Source organism: Ctenopharyngodon idella, chromosome 16 (assembly GCF_019924925.1).
Source record: "Ctenopharyngodon idella isolate HZGC_01 chromosome 16, HZGC01, whole genome shotgun sequence".
Taxonomy (NCBI): Eukaryota; Metazoa; Chordata; class Actinopteri; order Cypriniformes; family Xenocyprididae; genus Ctenopharyngodon; species Ctenopharyngodon idella.
In genome coordinates, this window is record NC_067235.1 from 9,207,999 (window position 1) to 9,230,157 (window position 22,159).

Here is a 22,159-nt window from a genome sequence, read left to right on the forward strand (position 1 = left end):
CTAACTAAAAAGTGATACTTTATTTCAAGCCCATCACATCATTGGAATTCCTATACTGTACAGTACTTATAATTTAATTAGGTAGAGTAAATTCAGGTGGTATCACTCACATGCTTTGTAATAGTTAATATTTGGGGGAAAAAATGGTTTCAAAGTAAATGTTTTAAAACATTCTAAATAATGACGGTTTAATTTTATGATATTTTTATTTTTAAGATATTTATAAAGATATTTTGCATTACAAAGTTATATTTATGAAGATAAATATAATTATATCAGTAGTAAGCAATGAGACCCACGTAGCAAATACTGTAAAGGGTGATATTTCCTAAGAAAGGCTCATAAACATTCTTTCCTTTTGAATTGAATTGAAAATTAATGGCTATTCAACCTCATTTCTCTGTACAATGCACCTTCATTATGTGTACACCTTGTCATTTGCACTAAGCTAGCCTCTACTTTCTCTACTTTGCACTTAAATTTATAGACATATTGCTAAATGTGTATTTGTATATATCTTAAAGTTTCTCTCTTTGTTTTATGCTCAGGGTATATCAGTGGTGGCAAGTGGCTCCTGTGTGGAGACCCGTCCCAGCACTCTTGGTCAGTCTCAGTCTGTGATGAACATCTCCAAGATGTCCCCGAAAGTGGAATTAAAGAAACGCAGAGCTCCAGCACCCCCATCAGCTCCCACACAGACTTTACCACTAACATCACAGGTTTGAGCAATGACACACACACCAATCATAACCGCTGACAAATATTTACACAGTCTAAATAATAATTCCTTGGAGTAGTTGTCATTTTAGGTCTTTAGTTTTTTTGTCATTAACAGCTCCTGTGCACTGTAAAAACCTGTGATTGCATTCTCTGCTCTGTTAATATTGTAGCTTACAGGGATGTAAAACTTACCATACATAAGCAGTTACACAGTTTGACGGATTGCTATAATTGCAAAACCGCACTGGAATTGAACCACAAGAACCAAACTAACCAGCTCTGAGATGAATCACAAAGAAACTGTCACATTAAAAACTTTGATTTGCAGCAAAAAATTAAATGAAAATCAAAAAAAAAAAAAAAATGTATAGATGTAATGCTGGCTAACTCAGATATGAGCGAGAGCATGATCCAAGTGCAATAAGGTTTATTAAAGATATAAAAGAACCAAAATACACAAAGTTACACACTGGGGAACTCCGGGAACAGATAAACAAAACAGAACTGAGCTCACCAACAAAACAACCTGGGAAGAACAAGACCTGACAATGAACACAGGAAAAACTGGGGTTTATATACACACAGGGTACTAGACTAACAAGACACACCTGGATACAACCAGGGAACTAATCATAAAGAAAAATACAAAGGACTACAAAATATGGCACAGGAAACAGGAAAAGAACAGGGCAGAATGCAACCAAAAAGTCCAAATAACAAAACACAAGATACACAAAACCGTATGTAACAATAATATGTAACAATAGGACTGTGTAACAGTTGATGTGCCCTATTCACTTCCATAGTAATGAAAGAATGGTTGGGAGGGAGCATGAAGAATCATTTTCACACATAAACCTTTAAGTCCAGACCTCAAATTCATCAAGTCTTCCGAATGTGCTGGAGTAAGACTTTACAGAGTGCTAGACTCTTGCATTGTCAATAAGATCTTGACCAAAAATTGATGCACCTCTCGATGGAAATAACATCACAACATTTATTTCCATCAACAGGTGCATCAATTTTTGGTCAAGATTAATTTAATTGGCCTCAGAGGTGCCAATTCATGTGTGAAAATGATTCTTCATGCTCCCTCCCAACCATTCTTTTACAATTTGAGTCTGATGAATCTTGACATTGTTTGAGAAATGAAAAGCTACATACTTCATTAATTAGGGTTAGAAGAACTCTTGCCAAACATACAAAAAGCTAGAAACATAATAATCACTGCAATAATGATACAATTATAGACTCTTAAGCATTTGCCTTTTTAAATCCAAACAGCAACTTTTTTTTTTTTTTTTTGGCCGGGCAATGTATAATAATAATACAGTATAATTCCATTTATGTTACTGAAAAACATCATCTCATCTTGATTGACATTTGCATCATTCATTTGTAATGAGATCAGATAGTGTTGATGTGTACTAATGTACATATGTTTTCTTAGTTCCAGTATACTGTAAGTAGTATGGCAGTTTGGGGTTTGACCACATGAGTGCAGTCATATAATGTCTGCCTTGCTCCTGTAGATCTCTCAAAGGTTTTAAGCTTAAACTTTGACCTGGTCAAACTATTGAGCAATAACAGTGACTCAACAGTGCATTTTGTATCTTTTCTCATCTATAGAGTTGTATATTTATCAAGATGAACTTGTAGAATTAAATTAAATGTGTTAAGTATAAAAACATTGTTTTGGTCTTTTGAACCTGATGCAAATAGTGAATATTCATCATGTGTTCTCCCTCTGTACACCTAAGATGAGGATTTTACAATGGGCTGCTTTAAGAGGCTAGAGAAGGTCATCTCACCCTTATCCTCTCATGACATCATCAGAGCCCTTTGTTAGCTCAGCTCATGAAAATACTCTGCACATGAGGCAGAGACCTTAAACTACTTCTCTGGCAAGATTTTGGTCGGAAAACAATAGCAAGTGATTCGTAACCCTTAAAGGACCAACTCGTCCAACAATGACAGTTCTTTTCATCACCCTCATGAAACATCATATAGTTTTGTTTTTTTTTTTTTTCTCAAAATGACACAACTTATGACTGTAATAGTTTATGAAAGGTGATGGCAGTCATTGATACCTTATGGCTATTGTCACATTCTTTGGATTCTTTTGCAAAGATTACTGTATGTAGCATTTACACACTGGAAAAATTTACAAGGGCCACAAAGTGGTTTATTTTTCCCACATCCCTCCTCCTTCCCAAAAAGATCTGACTGTGGCCCTGTAACGCTAACTGACACTCTGGTCTATTAGATGTGTTTTCTGGGCTTTTCTCAGCGGTGGCTGGATTTATGACTGATTAGGCAACACTGTGGAGGTCTAAATGTGACCTGGAATAGGGAGATAAAAATAAAACGGTCACAACAAAGAAGCGCGGTACTGACGCAAGACCACACTGTTACAGTACAACTCTCCTTCTCTATGTTTGTAAGGAGGGAGACATTGTGTTTTGTTTAAATGACCCCTTTTGCCAAAGCAAACCTCTTTATGGATGTTTGTTTAGGTTTATTTTGAGGATTAAGTGTTTGTTTAGCGTAAGAATACTTGTTCTTATTTGTATCTTAGTTTTTGTTTTTTGTTTTTTTTTGTTTTTTTTTTTAAAGAAGAATATTTCATTTTCTAATATTTTTGTTGCTTCTCATGTGAGAGAAGAGAAATTTATTTAAGTCAAGAATTGTAAAAATAATAAACACCAAAGCGCACGGCCTGAAGTGCATGGTGTAGGTGCATTTAGGGCATGTCCACATCTTCTTTTGCTAGTTTAACGACGGAAAAAAATGTCTAAAAGGGTTGTCCCTATTCTCTTAATGAGTCATGGGTGTGTTTTGGGTGCAGCGTGCAATAAACCAATCACAGTCTCATCTCCCATCCCTTTTAAAAGCCAGTTGTGCTTGCACCGTGGCGGATTCACTATTTACATGGCGAAATTTGCTAGCAGAAAGACTGAACGCTTCTCCAGAGAGGAATCCTTTTATTTTTAATAATGTTTGTGTGCTGCTGTGCGTCCCTGTGTGTGTAACAAGCAGAGTGTATGCACGTTGTGCATCCGCCTATAGGCGCATATTCATAACGCTCCCTTTAAATAACAAAAAAATACTGCGGCATTGACTTAAGACCAGGTTTTTGTTGGTCAATGGCTCAGACGTTTTCAGTTCCCTCAAAATAGCAACGCACCAGCAATGTGCCTGAATACACCTCGTTTTCAGACCACCATGGGCGAACAGATGGGCACGAGTGCATTTGCTATTTAAACAACGTGGCATTACGCCGGGTGTATGATAGGGCCCCTTGATTTACACAAATACTGACAACAGTAATCTTCATGTCCAATTTTTTTCTCTAATTTATGTAAAATGACCTCCTTTATGTTATTTCCAAATGAATATATATATATAGTATCTAAAAATGACTCTGCACAACAAGATTCCAGCGACAAATGTTTCTTTATGTCCACACTGAAAACTCATTGGACCAAAATTACACTTCTAAAAATGGTTGCCACTGAAATATTTATAATACTTGGCCATACATTAATTTGTTTCCCTCTTTCTTCTTCACCCCAAAAATGGATGTCACCACTGTGATGCTACAGTGATGTTGTGGGTGGTTGCTAAAAGTTTTCAGTGTGGGCGGGGTTACCAAGAATCAGAAATAGAAGCCAAGTGACCATTAAAAAATTGTTTAATTCAAAAAGGTTTATGTGATGGAAAGGTTTAGGTGTAAGAGATTAAAATACCATTAGCTTGGTATAAAATAAATAAATAAATAAAAAACCCTCAATAGATTGAAAACAAACATGTATGTGTGTGTACAGAACTGTGTGTGGTTTCACCATAAAAACGGTTAAATTCAATATTCCAGCTCATGACCAGGGTACAGGACAGCGTAATTAAATAGTACAGGGTTCTCAAAATTCATCACAGGCCCAGCATTCCTCAGGATTAAGAGGGGAAAGACCTGGGATTTGATATATCTCCATATATAACTTAATAATTAACATGTAAGAGGCCATGGAAAGATGGAGAGAGAAATTACAGGAGACTGTGTGGTAAATCATCTCAGGTTTATTTGCAATAAAAGGAATAAGCAAAAAAAGTGTTAATTTTATAAGCTTATGGGTTATCACATTGCACTTGTCTGCTGAAAAGTGCTGATAAGTCTGCTGAAAATTTCATTAGCTAAGATAACTTTTTATGTGTGCTCTATTAGTGCCTGTTTCAAAATAATTGAAATTATTACTACAGGGTATTTAGTCTAAATATTTTAAAAATATTTTTTTCCTTTAAAAGACACGTCACACGTGACCTTTCCAATGTGATTACGTAATGCGTGGCACATCGCAGAGCTAGTGCAAGATGAGCATTTGCGGTTAAAAAGTATATAATTTTTATTTTGTTTTAGAAAATGACCGATCATTTTGCTAGATAAGACCCTTATTCCTTGGCTGGGATTGTGTTTTCTTTAAAAACCTTCATTTCTAGATTTAAGAGTGAAAAGTCAAAAATTATTAAATGCCCGTGAGAAGCATGCAATACTAATGCAATACTAGAAATTGCAAAGATAAAGCATGACCGTTGGACAGCAAAATGCTCATTGGGTTAGCAGGGTAAGACAAAAACAGGTGGATTAAGGTGAAGAATTAAGTGTAAAAATATCAGGAACCTTTTCTCCAGTGAAAAAAATTCTGTTAGTTAAAGGCATACGTTTCCCAAAAATGAAAAATCTGTCATCCTTTACATTAGGGATACACCGATACCAGTATCGGTATCGGGCCCGATTCCAAGCTCATGTACTTGTACTCGTACTCATAAAAATACCCCCGATACCAAAGACCGATACCTCGCATGACGTAACTGACAGAATTTTCCGTGCACAGAGACACCAGGGGCAGCAGCAGAAACAATGTCAGCCTCAGAGGTGTGTAAATACTTCAAAATTAATGATGACAACACACAAATTGCGAACTGCATGCTTTCAATCACAATTCGTTATCGATTAGTGAAGGCGGGATAGGCGGAATCGTGCTGAATGACACAGACCAGAAGCACTCTCTCTCTTTCTTGCGCGCGATCCCAGTTTTCTCAGTGCGCAATCAGTTCTCCTTGCGCCTGAATGGTCAAATGCACACATAATTGTCAGAATGTCCATCGTGTGGAGTATCTCATGTAAATACAGTCTGTTATGGCTTAAGTGGACGTAAACATTTGGGTGAAAACAGGATATGTGTCAGTATCCATGGATTCGGTCTTAAAGGGACCGTAGCCTATATTAGCCTAATGTTAATAAAACAACAAAATATGTTATATAAATGTATAGATGGTAAATAAACCTACTGTATCTGAAAAACACGTTTATTTAATTTGTGTATCTATAGTATTTGTTGTAATGTTTGTAATTTGATTGTAAATTTCTTTTTATATAACAACAATATATATTGGTAATTATGCCCTTTGAAGGTTATTGGACACTGCGAAATTTGTTCTTTAAGTTTGTGACAAGCACATAAAAATTATTACTTTTTTCATTAGATTAATAGTAAAGAAGCTGTCCTACATTCATTAGTCTCACTGTATTGTGCTTGGAAAACTGCAACATCACCAAAAGAAAACCAAAAAAAAGAAAGCGAGAGAGAGAAATTAATAAATGTATAGGCATCGGTATCGGCGAGTACTAGAAAAAAAGTATCGGTACTTGTACTCGGTCCTTAAAAAATGGTATCGGTGCATCCCTACTTTACATACATTCCTCTATGACACCTGTCAAAGTCTAAAGTCTTTTTCTGAAAAACCCTGAGTGGGTGATTGCATACATGCATGTGCTCGTATGCATCAGAACAACCTAGAGCACGCTGTGAGCATTATGTAGGGGAAAGTTGAAACAGTGCTCAGTGTTATGGACGGAGCAGGAAAATGAATGACCAGCCAGCCTGCTGTGAAATGTAACCCAATGGCTCTGTGTCAGTGCGGTGAGACCCTGGCCTTCATAGCCTGTAATTAAGCACTCCTTCTGTCCCTTCTCTCATCCGCTCTACATTAAAACTTTAACATGCCGGAGGAGTGAAATCATACATTTTGTAGATTAAAGGTCAGAGGTTAAGTGTGTGGTGCACACACAGATTAAGAGTCCCTTGAAGATCCATGTATTATGTACATACATCATGAAACAGACATGATTTTTATTTGACTAGGCCTACAGTGATTCTGTGCTCTTTCTGAAACCTTTTCTGCATTTAATGAATTGAAATCGAATTGAAATATACCTTAAATATGTCTTTGACTCCAGCAGCTATGCACTATGCAGACCTGATTTGAGAATTCCTTTTTAAAATTCCAATTCAATTCTAATTTAATTCAAATTAAATTGAAGTAGTAAAAATTTAAGTAAAATTTAAATATATATAGTATAAATTTATATAACTTCTCTAAATATAATTAATATTTTTTATTTTTGCACAAACGTTATCACACTATTGTTTATGTTTCTGATTAAGGAGCATATATATAAATTATTGCAGATGTGTATAAACAATACATTGTCAAATGGATAATCAATCAATACCAAACATTCATTTTATCTAATGGACATCACTGAAAATAATGGTTACTTACAGTTCAGTAAGTGAGTCAGATGTTGATTCATTATTCATTTTGACAGATTCAGTTCAATAAATAACGTGCCAAGTGATTCAAACTAACTTGTCTTGGTAACGCTTCACAATAAGGTTCCGTTTGTTAACATTATTTAACTACATTATGAACTAACAATGAATACTTCTGAAGCATTTATTATTGTTAGTTCATGTTTATTTCAACATTTACTACTGTTTTTTGTCACATATGCTACTGAGGTTCACCAAAGCACAGGACCCATCAACTGATTGACAAGTGTATGGTCGCCATTGTTTTTTTTCACATAAGGAGCATCAATTAAACTGCAAAATTGATTTCAAGTAGCGGAACATGAATAGTTACAAAAAGGAGGCACTTGTTAATCAAATGCTATAACAGTCAATGTTGACCCATTTCTTTTGTCCTCAACATACAGAGTGTGAATATGTCATGTAGTTCAAAGTTTTTCTCACCTCTGACCCATTTTTGAGCATGCATGTACCCGGGAACATTCCTCCTAGGCTTGTTCATTTCCAACATACTGTAGCTTGTTTTTGATTTCATGGTTCACACATGGAATTGTACTGGAATTGAGCCGTTCAGGCTGGCTGTTGGTGTCTCGACATGCCAGCAAGCTGATTCATGTACAGTACAGCATGTTTTTTGGTGGCTTCATTTTCTTTAAAACTGATAAACTACGATGTTTGCAGCTATTCGATTCTTAAACACTAGTCTGAGTTGTGTCCTTACAAACCTGTAGTGCTCTACAAAGCTGTATTTACCAATCAATATATGTAAGCTGATACAAAAAATACAGAAATTGACCCCCTTTTAAAGGGAGAGTGGCTACTTTTTACTACCTGTAATGTTTAGTCTTTGAAAATTGAGTTTATTACTTTTGTTTGTCTCCTCTGACAAGTTTCTGAATTTGACAGAAATGTGATTACATCTGCACTGTAGGGCTGTGATTCACCCTTCATGATGTAGATTTACATCAGTGAGCTGAGAGGAACTTGTTTTAAGTTATAGCTTTGTTCAAACTTTATACTACTTTATATATTTCTTCTTGTTCTCTGATCTAAAATGGCCCCAAAGGAACTTTACATCCTTCTATTATATCTCTCCCATCTCTGGGCAAGTTGTCTTTTGTTTACTTTCATATACATTAGCAACTCATTAAGCATTTTTGCTTTCTATATTAGTGGTGCTTGTCAATGGAAGCATCACTGTTGCTGTTGTCTATACTCATGGTTGGGGATTTTGTCGAAGAGTGTTATTACTTTTCTAAATGATCAGAAGGAGGGACTCAAGTCATATACAGTGACCAGAATATTGTAGGTAATTTTTACACCTGGAATTTACATGATTTTCCTTTATGGGTAGTATTTGGATATTGTTTTAGCCAGATCTCATTTACACCTTACACCAAAAGGAACTAAGATGTGAAGAAAAGGGGAGAAACTTTTTAAAGTGCTCTCTTTGGGGAGAAACCAATTTCCAACTATAATGCAGGGAATAATTCCATAAATAATTGGATATTGGTGTTTAAATTGAGTGCAAAAATCACAAGATTGCAGTGACTTTTGTGCCAAGAAACCACAACACAAAAGTCCATCAAAGTGATGTATAAGATTATTTGGATTGTATTGTCATTATATTTCACTTACATTGCTGAAAGTCAATAACAAAAAATAATTTGCATTTATACACTTGAAGTCAGAATGATTTTTTTAAAATGTTTTTGAAAGAAGGCTTATCAAGGCTGGATTTATCTGATCAAAAATACAGTAAAACAGTAATATTGTTAATATATAGTTTTAATATTATTTTTACAATTTAAAGTAATTGTTTTCTATTTTAATATATTTTAAAATGTAATTTATTCTTATTATGCCAAAGTTGAATTTTCAGTAGCCATTAATCCAGTCTTCAGTGTCACATGATCCTTCAGAAATCATGCTAAAATGCAACATTTCTTATTATCAATGTTGAAAACAGTTGTGATACATTTTGATTAAAGTTAGGGTAGGGAATTTCAGAGAGAGGCTAGCAATAGCAAGCTAGCTTTGAAAGCATAAGATCCCACCCTCCCTTCAGAGGACATTGTATCATTGGACAGATATTTTTTGGTAATGAGACTTCCACAGAAGATATATGTGCATTTTTAAATATTTAGACTACTTCTATTATTGATTGCTATCAGGATTTGAAGAGAGTTTCAGCAAGTATAACAAAAAGTGTTCGTAAAAAAAAATGCCTACCCTACCTTTAATAAAAAATTTAAGAGCAACATTTATTTGAAATAGATTTTTTTTTAACAGTGAAAAACATCTTAACTGTCACATTTGATCAATTTAATCCATCCTTGCTGAATAAAAGTTTTAATTTCTTTCCAAAAAAATAAAAAATCTTACTGAACTTTTGAATGGTAGTGTACCAAAATCTATTCTAGACCACCAAAAATGTGCATTTTCACCAGGCTTTTAATATGGGCAAGTATGATACAAGTGTCTAGTAGAGACATAGGAGAAAAAAAAAAAAAAAAAAACACTCTGTACATCTTAGCAACCACATAGCAACACCCTGAAGTACCATACATTAAAACATTTACATTTGTTCTCTGTTCCTCTATAGATAAGCCTCGGCTCTCCGTCCACACACAACCAGCTAAAGAAGCGGAAGGCTCCAGCACCTCCACCCACACCGCCCCCCAGTACACCCGAGCCAGTTATTTCCACCTCTGTGCCTACTGCACATGTGCTGGGCCCCTGCATCCCGGTGCCAGTTGAAAGGACCCTGCTGCCAGCTCCCAGAGCCTCAACTCCAGCTAATGACTCTGATCTAAGCCATAGTATTGAGGATTCAGAGCTGGCCAGGTCCATCTGCAGTAGCTCCAGCGGTGATGATGCAGCTGCAGGATCCAGCAGCAGCAGTCTTGCTGAAGAACCTATCACACACCAGGCTCATGTGATAGCTGCATACACCCTATCTACACCAGAACCTCAATTAGAACCTGAAAACAAGGAAGAAGCAGCTCCTCTCACTATGCCAGAACAAGAACCAGGTCCAAGTTCAGAGGATCCAACACCCGAAGACCCAGAGGTAGAGATGGAGCTAAAAATGGAAGAGATGGAGAATAACCGTAATAGTGGAATAGGTAATGTAACAATGTCTGTTTCTAGAGATATCCATAAAAAATAGAACATATTTTGTTATAAAATGCAGCAATGTAAACAGAAACTAGCCACAGAATTAGCTGTAACCTTTCCAGCATTATTACAGCTCTTTATACTGGCAAATTGCCGATGCTGATTTGCTGGCATTTCAATGAGTTCCTGTTCAACATATGACCTATAAATGGAAAGATAATGTTAAATTGGCCCCAGAAGCAGCATGTCTGAAAACGCATGCTGAGTTTTACATCTGCTCACCATCTCTTTAGCTTACTCTCCCACACTAAATCAGTTTAATATTGAATCTGGAGTGTGAGAGGGGGGACAATAGGTAAAAAAGACCAGTATATCGAGTTTTCATGTTCAGCTCCAGGCCATCTTTATAACACATCACTGATTTCTGAGAGCACAACATATCACCCCTCGGCCAAGATGTTCCTTGTAATATACAGTAAACAATGTCCAACGTACAAATAAAGGTCAAAGTATACTCGGTTTTTACACATTCAGTTGTGTGTGTGACGTAAGTTCTGCCATCAGCATAAGCATCAGCATTTTTTTTTTTTTTTGCACTATTTAGTTGTTCCACAATTTGGCCATGTTTCACTTTTGAAAATTTAGTAAAAGAGGTGGAACAAAAACAACGTCTGCATAGGCATGTTTGTGTGAGGGGGTTAAGAGCTGCAACTCTAGTATAAAGATATTGTATCAGTCATAACTTCTGAAAAGAAATAGCACAGACACTGGTTTAAAGGTGAAACCTTCTAGTGCGTTTGTGTAGTTTCTAGTGTGCGTGCGTAGAACGGCTGTGTTTGTGCATGCTATCAAATGAAGTATAATTTGCACACACAAGTATACAGTTTGGCTGTTCACATACACTTGACGTACTTAGTATACTTTTCCCATTTTCAAAAGAAAACAAATGGTGGTTATTATGGAAAAAGAAACATTTTAATGTAATTGATTCCACCCTTAATGAGGAAGAGGTTTAATCAAAGATGGCTGCAGGTGAGGACAAACCTTTCTTTTATGTGCCACAAGAGACGAGTCTGCACAATTGGCAACATTTCAATACTCTGCCAACTCTTCTGAATCTTTTCAATTAATAAGACATGAAACCCAAAGCTTTGATCTACACTGCTGTTTCTTTGGATAGGGGTGAACTACAGTGTGCAATGTTTGTAAAATGGTCTTTCAGAGCTTTTAATTGTAGAAGAGTAATCAAATGGATCTGTCTCCGTTTGCTGGGGAGAAAAAAAAAAAAAAAAGAACAACATTGAAGAACTGTGCTTTTGCAAAATGCTTACCAAGCATTGACCACAGACTTTGAAAAAAAAACAAAAAACAAAAAAACTACTAAGTTTCAGTGTAAAAGCTAAAAGGAGTATAGAGAGGGATGCCATTTATTGGTTCCTCCATGCTCAGTGTCTCCTAAGAAGCCGGTTATGGGAATAGATTAATCTGCAGCTACAAAAAAAAACTGCACCTAAAATGTCCTAGGCTATTTCCTTGCTTGTTTCACACTGTTTACAGTTTACCCTCACTAGGTAATATATCTTGGGTATTCAGGTTTTGAATTTTTCATTTTATGACATTTATAACATTATAAATTTGCATATTCATGAGGTTAATAACATTGATTAGACAACATTCAACACAACCTATTTTAATAACAGCATGTCTATCTTTGGAAAAGTCAACTTGAACTGTAAATCCACTGTAAATGTCCCAAGATGCTGCAAAAACAATATAGCTGAAGATTGTTTTCTATCACTGTTTGACATTTTAAACCTCAGAAATAGTACAAATTGCATGCACATTTAATGAAATGAGCATTGGGTTAGTTTATGTTTGTTTTTCTGTAGCTTAACAACTTGGCCTAACACGTTAGCACAGCATTGTTTCGCACTTTATGCATTTAAAGGGTTACTTCACTCAAGAATAAAAATTCTGTCATTAATTACTCACCCTAATGTCGCTCCACACCTGTAAGACCTTCGTTAATCTTCGGAACACAAATTAAGATTTTTTGATGAAATCTGAGAGGTATATGATTCATCCATAGACAGAAATATAATCAACACTCTCAAGGTCCAGAAAGGTACTAAAGGCATTGTTAAAACAGTTGACGTGACTACAGTGGTTCAACCTTAATTTTATGAAGCAACAAGAATACTTTTTGTGCGCAAAAACAAAACAAAAATAATGACTTTATTCAACAATCTCTTCTCTTCCCTGTCATTATCCTTACGCAGGTGATGGAGTACGCACAGTGAAGGCTTCCGTGTTTACGTCTGAATGCTGGCTCGGTATTGGCCAAAGCTGCATACGTGAGCAGCACGACACGTGCGTGTGATGCTGACGCAGGAGCCGGCCAATAATGAGTCGGCGTTCTGACGTAGAACCTGAAAGCGCTGGACATAAACAACATAGGAGAATGACACAGACGAGAAAATATTGTTGAATAAAGTTGTTATTTTTGTTTTGTTTTTGCACACACAAAGTATTCTCGTTGCTTCATAAAATTAAGGTTGAATCACTGCAGTGACATTGACAGTTTTAACAATGTCTTTAGTACCTTTCAGGACCTTGAAAGTGTTGATTATATTGCTGTCTATAGATGAGTCATATACCTCTCGGATTTCATCAAAAATATCTTACTTTGTATTCTGAGAAATGAACGAAGGTCTTACGGTGTGGAACAACATGAGGGTGAATAATTAGTGACAGAATTTTCATTTTTAGGTGAACTAACCCTTTAAGGGTTGAAAGGGTTGAAACTAACCCTTCAGGGTCGAAAGCAGTGCCATTTCAAAATAGTTGATTTAAAATGCTGCTTAACCCAGTTGCCTTAACCTGGGGTTAAAAAAAAAAAAAAAAACAGATGACAGCATAAAGGTAAAAAGCAATTTTCTTATGTTTTTTTTTTTTTTTTTTGTCTCTTATTTCCACTCTCACTGGATCAAACCATAACACAGTGAGCCAAATTCTCAGCTTCTTTTAACAGTTACTCTCTTCCAACCACTATATATACACTATATTGCCAAAAGTTTTGGGACGCCTGCCTTTACGTGCACATGAACTTTAATGACATCCCATTCTTAATTCGTAGGGTATAATATGGAGTTGGCCCACCCTTTGCAGCTATAACAGCCTCAACTCTTCAGTGAAGGCTTTCCACAAGGTTTAGGAGTGTGTTTATGGGAATTTTTGACCATTCTTCTTGAAGTGCATTTTTGAGGTCAGGCACTGATGTTGGCGAGAAGGCCTGGCTCACAGTCTCCGCTCTAATTCATCCCAAAGGTGTTCTATCGGGTTGAGGTCAGGCCAGTCAAGTTGCTCACAAACTTGCTCATTCATGTCTTTATGGACCTTGCTTTGTGCACTGGTGCGCAGTCATGTTAGAACAGGAAGGGGCCATCCCCAAACTCTTCCTGCGAAGTTGGGAGCATGAAATTGTCCAAAATGTCTTATTATGCTGAAGCATTAATAGTTCCTTTCACTGGAACTAAGGGGCCAAGCCCAACCCCTGAAAAACAACCCCACACCATTATCTCCCCTCCACCACACTTGGCACAGTGCAGTCAGGCAAGTACCGTTCTCCTGGCAACCGCCAAACCCAGACTCATCCATTGGATTCCCAGACAGAGAAGCGCGATTCGTCACTCCAGAGAACACGTCTCCACTGCTCTAGAGTCCAGTGACGGTGTGCTTTACATCACTGCATCCGACGCTTTGCATTGCACTTGGTGATGTAAGGCTTGGATGCAACTGCTCGGCCATAGAAACCCATTCCATGAAGCTCTCTACGCACTGTTCTTGAGCTAATCTGAAGGCCACATGAAATTTGGAGGTCTGTAGCTATTGACTCTGCAGAAAGTTGGTGACTTCTGCGCACTGTGACCCCTCTCTGTGATTTTACGTGGCCTACCACTTCATGGATGAGTTGCTGTTGTTCCCAGTTACTTCCACTTTGTTATGATACCACTAACAGTTGACCGTGGAATATTTAGTAGTGAGGATATTTCACGAATGGCCTTATTGCACAGGTGGCAACCTATCACGGTACCACGCTTGAATTCACTGAGCTCCTGAGAGCGACCCATTCTTTCACAAATGTCTGTAGAAGCAGTCTGCATGCCTAGGTGCTTGATTTTATACACCTGTGTATAATACAATTTATACAATTTAATAACATCGCCTAAAAGATATAGGACATGAATAAGGAGTCAGCACAGTAAAAAAAACAGAAGTAGATTTTGTAATTCATGTCCCTTTCCATTTCCCTTTCATTTTGGCCCCTCATAGCAGGGGTTTTGTTTTTATCTTTATTGGTAAAAAGCTTTATTAGGTTTGATTTAGATAACAGCCAGGGCCCTCAGTGGGCCAATAGGAGGGGAGTAGTAAATTTATACTCGTCTTAAATCTTTCCAGCATATAGATTTACAATCTGTATGAATTTACTGTTAAGAAAATGGCACTCTAATATTAAGATCAAAAACTCCTCACTGTGGCCTTGTTACAAGCATTACTACACCGCTTTATCACTGAGTTCATTCATCACAGTAATTCAGATTATAATGTCTAAAGAGGTAAGATCAAGTAATTTTTCATGGTCAATTAAATGATAGAAAACTCCATGAATTCTTACAGATTTTGTAAGTGAACATGCTTGACAAACACTTTAGATATTTTTTCAATTCTTAACTGCCATTTCCTGACAGCAGGGAAAGTCTTTATTTCAGTTATTTCAGTATTTTCCTGCGGAAAGCCACCAGTACCACCAGAATCATAAAACATTATTACAAGCTTACCGTTGTGAATCGGCTAAGGTAAAGAGATAGTTTTGAACACTGACTGGTTATGTACTTGCTCAAAAATTGATTTTGGATAATTTTTAACCAAAAAAAGTTACGGACAGCAGCTTTAATCAAAAATACAGTAAAACAGTAATATTGTGAAATATTATTACAATTTAAAATAATTGTTTCCTGTTTGAATATATTTTAAAATGCAATTTATTTCTGTTAGTAAAGCTGAATTTTCAACATAATTACTCCAGTCTTTAGTGTTACATGATCCTTCAGCAATCATTCTGTTATGGTGAATTGCTGCTCAAGAAACATTTCTGATTATTATCAATGCTGAAAATGTCTCAGGTTATGACTGTAACCATAATTCTTTGAGAAGGGAATGAGACGCTGCGTGATTGCGTCTGAAGCACTTGTGTCAACTAGTCCAATGGCGAGATGGAACATCACAGGCGGGTGGTGTCACGACCGGGAAAGCATAAAAGCACATCCGGAATGACTGCTGTTAGCTTCAGTTAGCCAAAGCAAGTCGATCACAGGGATGAAGGAAGTATGGCAGGGTGACGCAGCATCTCCTTCCCATCTCAGGGAACTATGGTTAAGGGAACTCGCACTGCGTCTGTGACACTCTGGGAACGATAATGCCCAAACGCCATGCTTACAAGTGCCTGTCTGTGTGAATACTGAGAGCACAACTGGTCCAGGTTGTAAAACCTTACGAATGTGAGCGGAGAGGACCAGCCTGCCGCATACCACATCCTGTAGGGATAACTCCTTATGTAATAAGGCTTTTTAAACCGCCAAACTCCTGTCCTGGCCAAAAAAGCACATTGGAGGAAATGTGGCCAACAGGTTTCTCCCCAGCTAAGGCCACCACATACATCTTCAGTGTGGAAGGGGATAACCCTGCGGAAAAACAAACCTGCAGTAACTCCAGCACTGTAACAATTGTAGCAAATTAGCTCAAAAGAAATATGAATAATTAATCATAACTAGTTAAATAGTGGTAGTGGTAGTAGTGGTAAATATTTGGATCAGTTAATAAAATTAACTTAATGTAATAAAATTAATATTACAATCAATTAACCTGTTCAGCCAATGAACACTCAGTGTTAATTGTTTATTAATTCTATGAAATGTTCATTTCCCGGTTATGGGAAATAACATTCTTATTGTACAGTACTACTCAGAGCATGTAGTCAGAATCTGCATGATTAGGGACTCCAGTATTTGAGCATGAAACACGGACAACTTTACGTGAGACACGAACAAGACTTTATTAACTAGACTAAACACTTAAACTACTCTAACATCCACACACATGCATGCATACAGATTACCAAGGGAAACAGAGCAGAATACAGGAAGCAGAATACAGGAAAGCAAGAAGTTACAGCATTGTTTGAAATTCAGCAGATCAACAGCCCTGAGCAAACCATCAGTTTAGTTCTAACATGCCCTTCTTTAAAAGGGGTAAGGATACTTAATGTATCAAATAATTAGACTAAATTTGATACTTGCATATCTCGCCAATTTGGATTAAACTGTCCTGATGCAATTTGTGGAGGCTCCCGTTGATCTTTGCTGATGTTGTCTTGATGAAAGAGAACCAGTTGGATTCAGAGGATCTTTGGTGAATGTAAAGTCTAGGCTGGAGCCTGGCACAAGCTTGGAGTTCCTTAAAAGCTTCTAGCACAGCATCATCTTCACATCAGCGTTTTTCAGTAAAGGAAAAAGGGGTCGTGATCTTGTGATCAGTGATTTTAAAGTGTAAAGATGCCACACCCTCTTAAGGTGACTGAGCCAATAAGGAGTTGTCCTTTCGGAGGGAACTTTTAGGAGTCTTTGTTCTGTAGCAAGATATTAGCATAAGACATTGGATTGGATGCATGAGAGAAGAACCTTCTAGATTCTTATAATACTAGTGTGTCATAGAGTTAGCAACATGTAACATAAATTACCAAATAGGAAATGAAAGTTGGAGTCCATCAATACCAAACATGCTACCCATGTGATTTTAGTTAACCATAGTATGCAACTCTGAAACAATAATACCAAAAGAGTTCAAAAGAGAGAATTAATACATAGGCCAAAGCCTATAAAAGGAAGATCATGAGATGGGAAAATTGGATACATGTTTATACATTTCTCAAGTGGTTATATATAAAATATATAGGATTAAAAGGATTTATTTTTCCTTCTCAGAAAGAATTAAGTCAGAGTTACAAGTCTCTGCCCATTCCTGATGGCAATAAAACTTATCAGTGTTCTTGTGTCCTGTAACAGGACACCCGGTTCTGTCCGTGTGTTAGCTTCATTTGGGATGCTAGTTGCAGTTTAGGGGGATGGGTTCATTAAATATAATGAATAATTGTGTGTCTGATTGGTCCAGATGCTATATCAGTCACTTATGAAGCTCACTTTTGTAGCTATTTTGGTTTGTTGCAAATTCATATAATTTCATACAACATCATTTATATGTTTTTTTGTCTTTTCTCATCCCACTAAGGGGTAGGTTAAGACTGGGATTAGAGATGGACCATCATACTTTTTTTCACACAAATTGTACATTTTTATGTGAATCACAGTTTACAAATTTGTGCAAAAATGCACTCTCATTAAATACCTAGATTTTCTCCTGAGATCAGGTTGTCAATTTTGGTTTGGATATTGCTTTTGAAGCCCATTAGATTTTGGAACAGAGTTTATATTTCACAGAATATTATTACTGCAGAATTGAGTTTGTATATGTGTAAATCCTAGAAAGACAGTGACTCCAGAGGAAGTTGAGGATGTGTCCCCAGTCGTGTGATTGGCTGCTTGCTGAGTAATGACATTAATGCTCATAATCACAGAACTGTCTCATGAATTATTCAGCAGATCTATTATAGCTTAGGGTGCCATGACAGGTTAGGCCTGCCACACACACACAGGGGGGGAGACAGGGTGACATTAGAAGTTGTTAGTGCTGACATTGAACCTCTACAGAAATGAGATGTGAGGCACTATTATAAATGGGGGATGCAGTGTCCTCTAATATCTAACAAGAGATAGTGTCTTTCTAAAACATATCCATGTTGACCACTGTGCATATTTGTTGCATTAATACATAGGCCAAAGCCTATAAAAGGAAAATCATGAGATGGGAAAATTGGATACATGTTTATACATTTCTCAAGTGGTTATATATAGAATATATAGGATTAAAAGGGTTTATTTGTCCTTCTCAGAAAGAATTAAGAGTCACAAGTCTCTGCAAATTCTTTCTGATTGTAAAAAAGTTCTTATAAGTTTTCCTGTGTCCTGTAACAGGACACCTGGTTCTGCCTGTGTGTTAGCTTCATTTAGGATGTTAGTTGCAGTTTTGGAGGATGGATTCACAGAACTTTGTTGGGAGAGTTTTCTGGATTATTCATTAAAAATAATGAATAATTGTGTGTCTGATTGGTCAAGACGCTACACAATAGGGCAGTTAACTGGGTCCCACAGTAGAGTTTAACACTTAAATGCATACTGTTTCCTTGTGGAGGGAGCTCTGGAGTGAAGTATGGTCTCCACAACCTCGGTTAAGAGACCAAAGTCTATGAGTTGGGCCCCCTCAGAGGCCAAACCCATAGGTTCTATATCTCTGGGCAGGGGTGAAGGAGCATGCCTCCACTCTCCAAGGGAGAGCCGTCGAGGAGGGACAACAGATCCGAGAACCATAGTTGGCTCGGCCAGTATGGCGCTACTGGTAGTAGACTTATTCCGTCCTGGCAGACCTTCTCTAGAGCTCCTGGGAGCAGAGCAATCGAGGGAAAAGCGTACAGACGTAGCCTCGGCCATGTCTGTATCATAACGCCCAGCCCCAAATTGGACAGTGCGTTATATCCGTGAACAGATCCACTTCTGCTTGGCCGAAAACCTGCCATATACGCTTCACCACCTCGGGGTGAAGTTTCTATTCCCCGGGCCTCAGCCCCTGCCTCGACAGGATGTCTGCTCCTAAATTTTGGTACCCTGGAATGTATAATGCTCTCATGTAGAGCTATTTTCCTTGGGACCACAGGAGGATCTGCTGTGCTAGTTTGCATAGCATGCATAGACACAGATCAACTGATGCTTTATATAAGAGACCACTGATGTTTTGTCTGTGCGAACAAGCACATGATGGCCTCTCAGGTCTGGGAGGAAATGCTTCAATGCTGTGAAGACAGCCATCATTTCCAGGCAATTTATGTGCCACAAGAGATGATGACTCCTCCACAGACCCTGAGCTGAACGGCATTCCTTAACCGCTCCCCAGCCCGTGAGAGAAGCATGTGTCGTGCGTGAGCATTAAGCAATAACAGGAACCCAGGCTTCCTCCATATTATCAAGGTGCAAGGACCTTGATCGTGCGGAGTGGGTTCCCCCTTTGGGAAAAGCCCCTTGGTCTTGAGCCACCACTGCATGGGTCTCATGTACAGCAGGCCAAAAGGTTCACGTTGGATGCAGCTACAATCAGACCCAACAGTCTCACAGACTGTTTGACAGTTAGTGACTGGCATAACTTTATCTTGTTTATGGCTGTGAGAATCAAACCGATACGAGCAGGAAACAGACATGCCTGCATCGTCATTGAGTCCCACACCATGCCTAGAAAAATGGTTCCCTGTGCTCAAAAGCACACATTTCTTGACATTCAGCCTTAACTCTTTCTTAACATCCTAACTCTTTCTTGCTGGTGAGGATGACATCTCGATGCCAAACCACCGTCTGATCAGATTGTGCTAAGATTGTCTACATAGTTTAACACGTGGATGCCCCAGAGTCGCATCCACACATTTAGTGAAAGTGCAGGGTGATAGAGCTAGACCGAAGTGAAGAACCCGATTTTGGTACGCTTCGCCCCTGAAAGTGAACCTCAGGAACCACAGGAACCCTGTGGAAGGATGGATACGTGGAAGTATGCATCCTGAGATCTACAGTGACAAATCAGTCCTCGGATCTGATTTGAGTCACAATCTGCCTGAGCGATTTAGATGGTGCAGATCTAAGATGGGACGCAACCCCCCATCCTTCTTTGGAACGATGAAGTACCGGCTATTAGAAACTGGACTCTGCCTCGGGTGGAGCAACACATTATATAGCCTCCTAGCCCAAGAGAGTTTTTACTTCTTGTTCCATTACCAGAACCTGCTCGGTGCCCACAGCAGTGGTAAAATCCCGTTGAAATAAGGCAGATGACACCCAAATGGGATTTTGTAGGCTTTTTCTACAGTCTGCATGACCCATTGTGACACATTTGGCAGAAGTCTCACGCTGCCAGAAGGTCTAAGGGAACCAGTCTCTCAAGACTGACCTCTGGTGTTCTTCGAGTAGTCAGCTTGGTGCCCTGAAGCAAACTGGCAGGGAACATCCCAGCTGATTCCTCTATTTCCTTCATCAGAGGATACGAGCATCCCGACAACACAATGTTGAGGGACTGACTCAGATGCACTGACGCAATATCTTGTGTCTGAGGCATGAGCTTGTTGGAAACCGCTGCGCCCCGAAGCACCGAGGGTGGCGGGGTTGGCAGATCGGCCTCCTGGAATGGGCACCGTGTAATGAGGTAGAAACCATTAACCTCCGAAGGGGCCTGCCCTCTGAAGTCCAGAACTTCAGGTATCAGGACTTTTCTTTGGCCGAAGCCTTTTTCGCAAGAACAACGGTCCTCAGATCCATTTTCTGCTTCAGAGGCTTCAGCTGAGTGAATCTTTCTTTCAGATAGCTCGCAAGTGTCTGTTCCACCCTTGGCATCGCCCCATTCACATTCTCTTTCAGCCCCCTATATATATTTTAATTGAGAACTGAAAAACGGAGCTGAAAAGGGTTTAATTCACATGGTGGAGATCGGGAAAGAATGGAAAGCCTCGACATGGAGGTTTTTATTTTGATGACAAGAAAACATTTGGCCGAGCGCCCTGTCTCTCAGCCAGCCATATAATGTTTCACTTTGCCACAGCCTGAGTTAAATCTTCACAAACTCCTTATACACAGGGAATTGAGATGGCAAATCTTCAATTTCCCCCAACTCGATTCTCAGCACTTCCGCCTCCTCGGAGCTAGACAGCTGCAGCACCTTGTTATACCATTTCATTTTGAAAAATTAAATGGTATAACAAGGTGTTGCAGCTGTCTAGCTCCGAGGAGGTGGATGTGCTGAGCATCGAGTCAACCAGACAAGTTAACACAGTCTGGATGAAAGGTTGAACTAATACATGGATCTAACTGATCACAGTCAGATAATGATTTTTCATTTAATTCCTCAAAATTAAATGCTGCCAACTTATTTAATTTCTCAAAATTAAATGCAGCGGAAGATCAACCAGACAAGTTAATACAGTCTGGATGAAAGGCTGAACTAATACATGAATCTAACTAGTCAAAGTCAGATAAGTATTTTTCATTTAATTTCTCAAAATTGAATACAGCAAAAAGTTCAACCAGACAAGACAACACTGTCTGGATGGAAGGCTGAACTATATTAGAATAGTTTCAATGTACAATAAAAGAATCATAAATTCATAGCTTGCAACACACTACACTTTATGGACTCGAGATCCTAGCCACTCGATTCTTTATTGCATAGTCAACAACGGCGGGAAATTTTATGAATGAACACAGACCTCCATTTTTATATATATATATAAATATAGAGAGAGCTGACCATGCATGCTCCTCATAAGCAGGAGATGAGGATGGCGAGTCCTCAGTTCTAACATATCGATGCTCAGCGTATCTGCCTCCTCAGAGATAGACTGCTGAAGGCACCGTGCTCTCTACCCATTCCGATCCCATAGAGAGAGTGCTGGATCCCCCAAGTGAAGA

General features: G+C 38.3%; 1 protein-coding gene across 11 annotated transcripts in view; it reads left to right on the forward strand.

Moving 5' to 3' along the window:
• cobl (cordon-bleu WH2 repeat protein) overlaps positions 1-22,159 on the forward strand; it is a 141,303-nt gene that overhangs the window by 87,050 nt on the left and 32,094 nt on the right. For all 11 annotated transcript variants that reach the window (XM_051864792.1, XM_051864796.1, XM_051864789.1 and 8 more), the window contains 2 exons: positions 549-719; positions 9,976-10,498. In XM_051864792.1, coding sequence (XP_051720752.1) covers positions 549-719; positions 9,976-10,498 — 694 coding nt within the window. The remainder of the gene's footprint in view (positions 1-548; positions 720-9,975; positions 10,499-22,159) is intronic.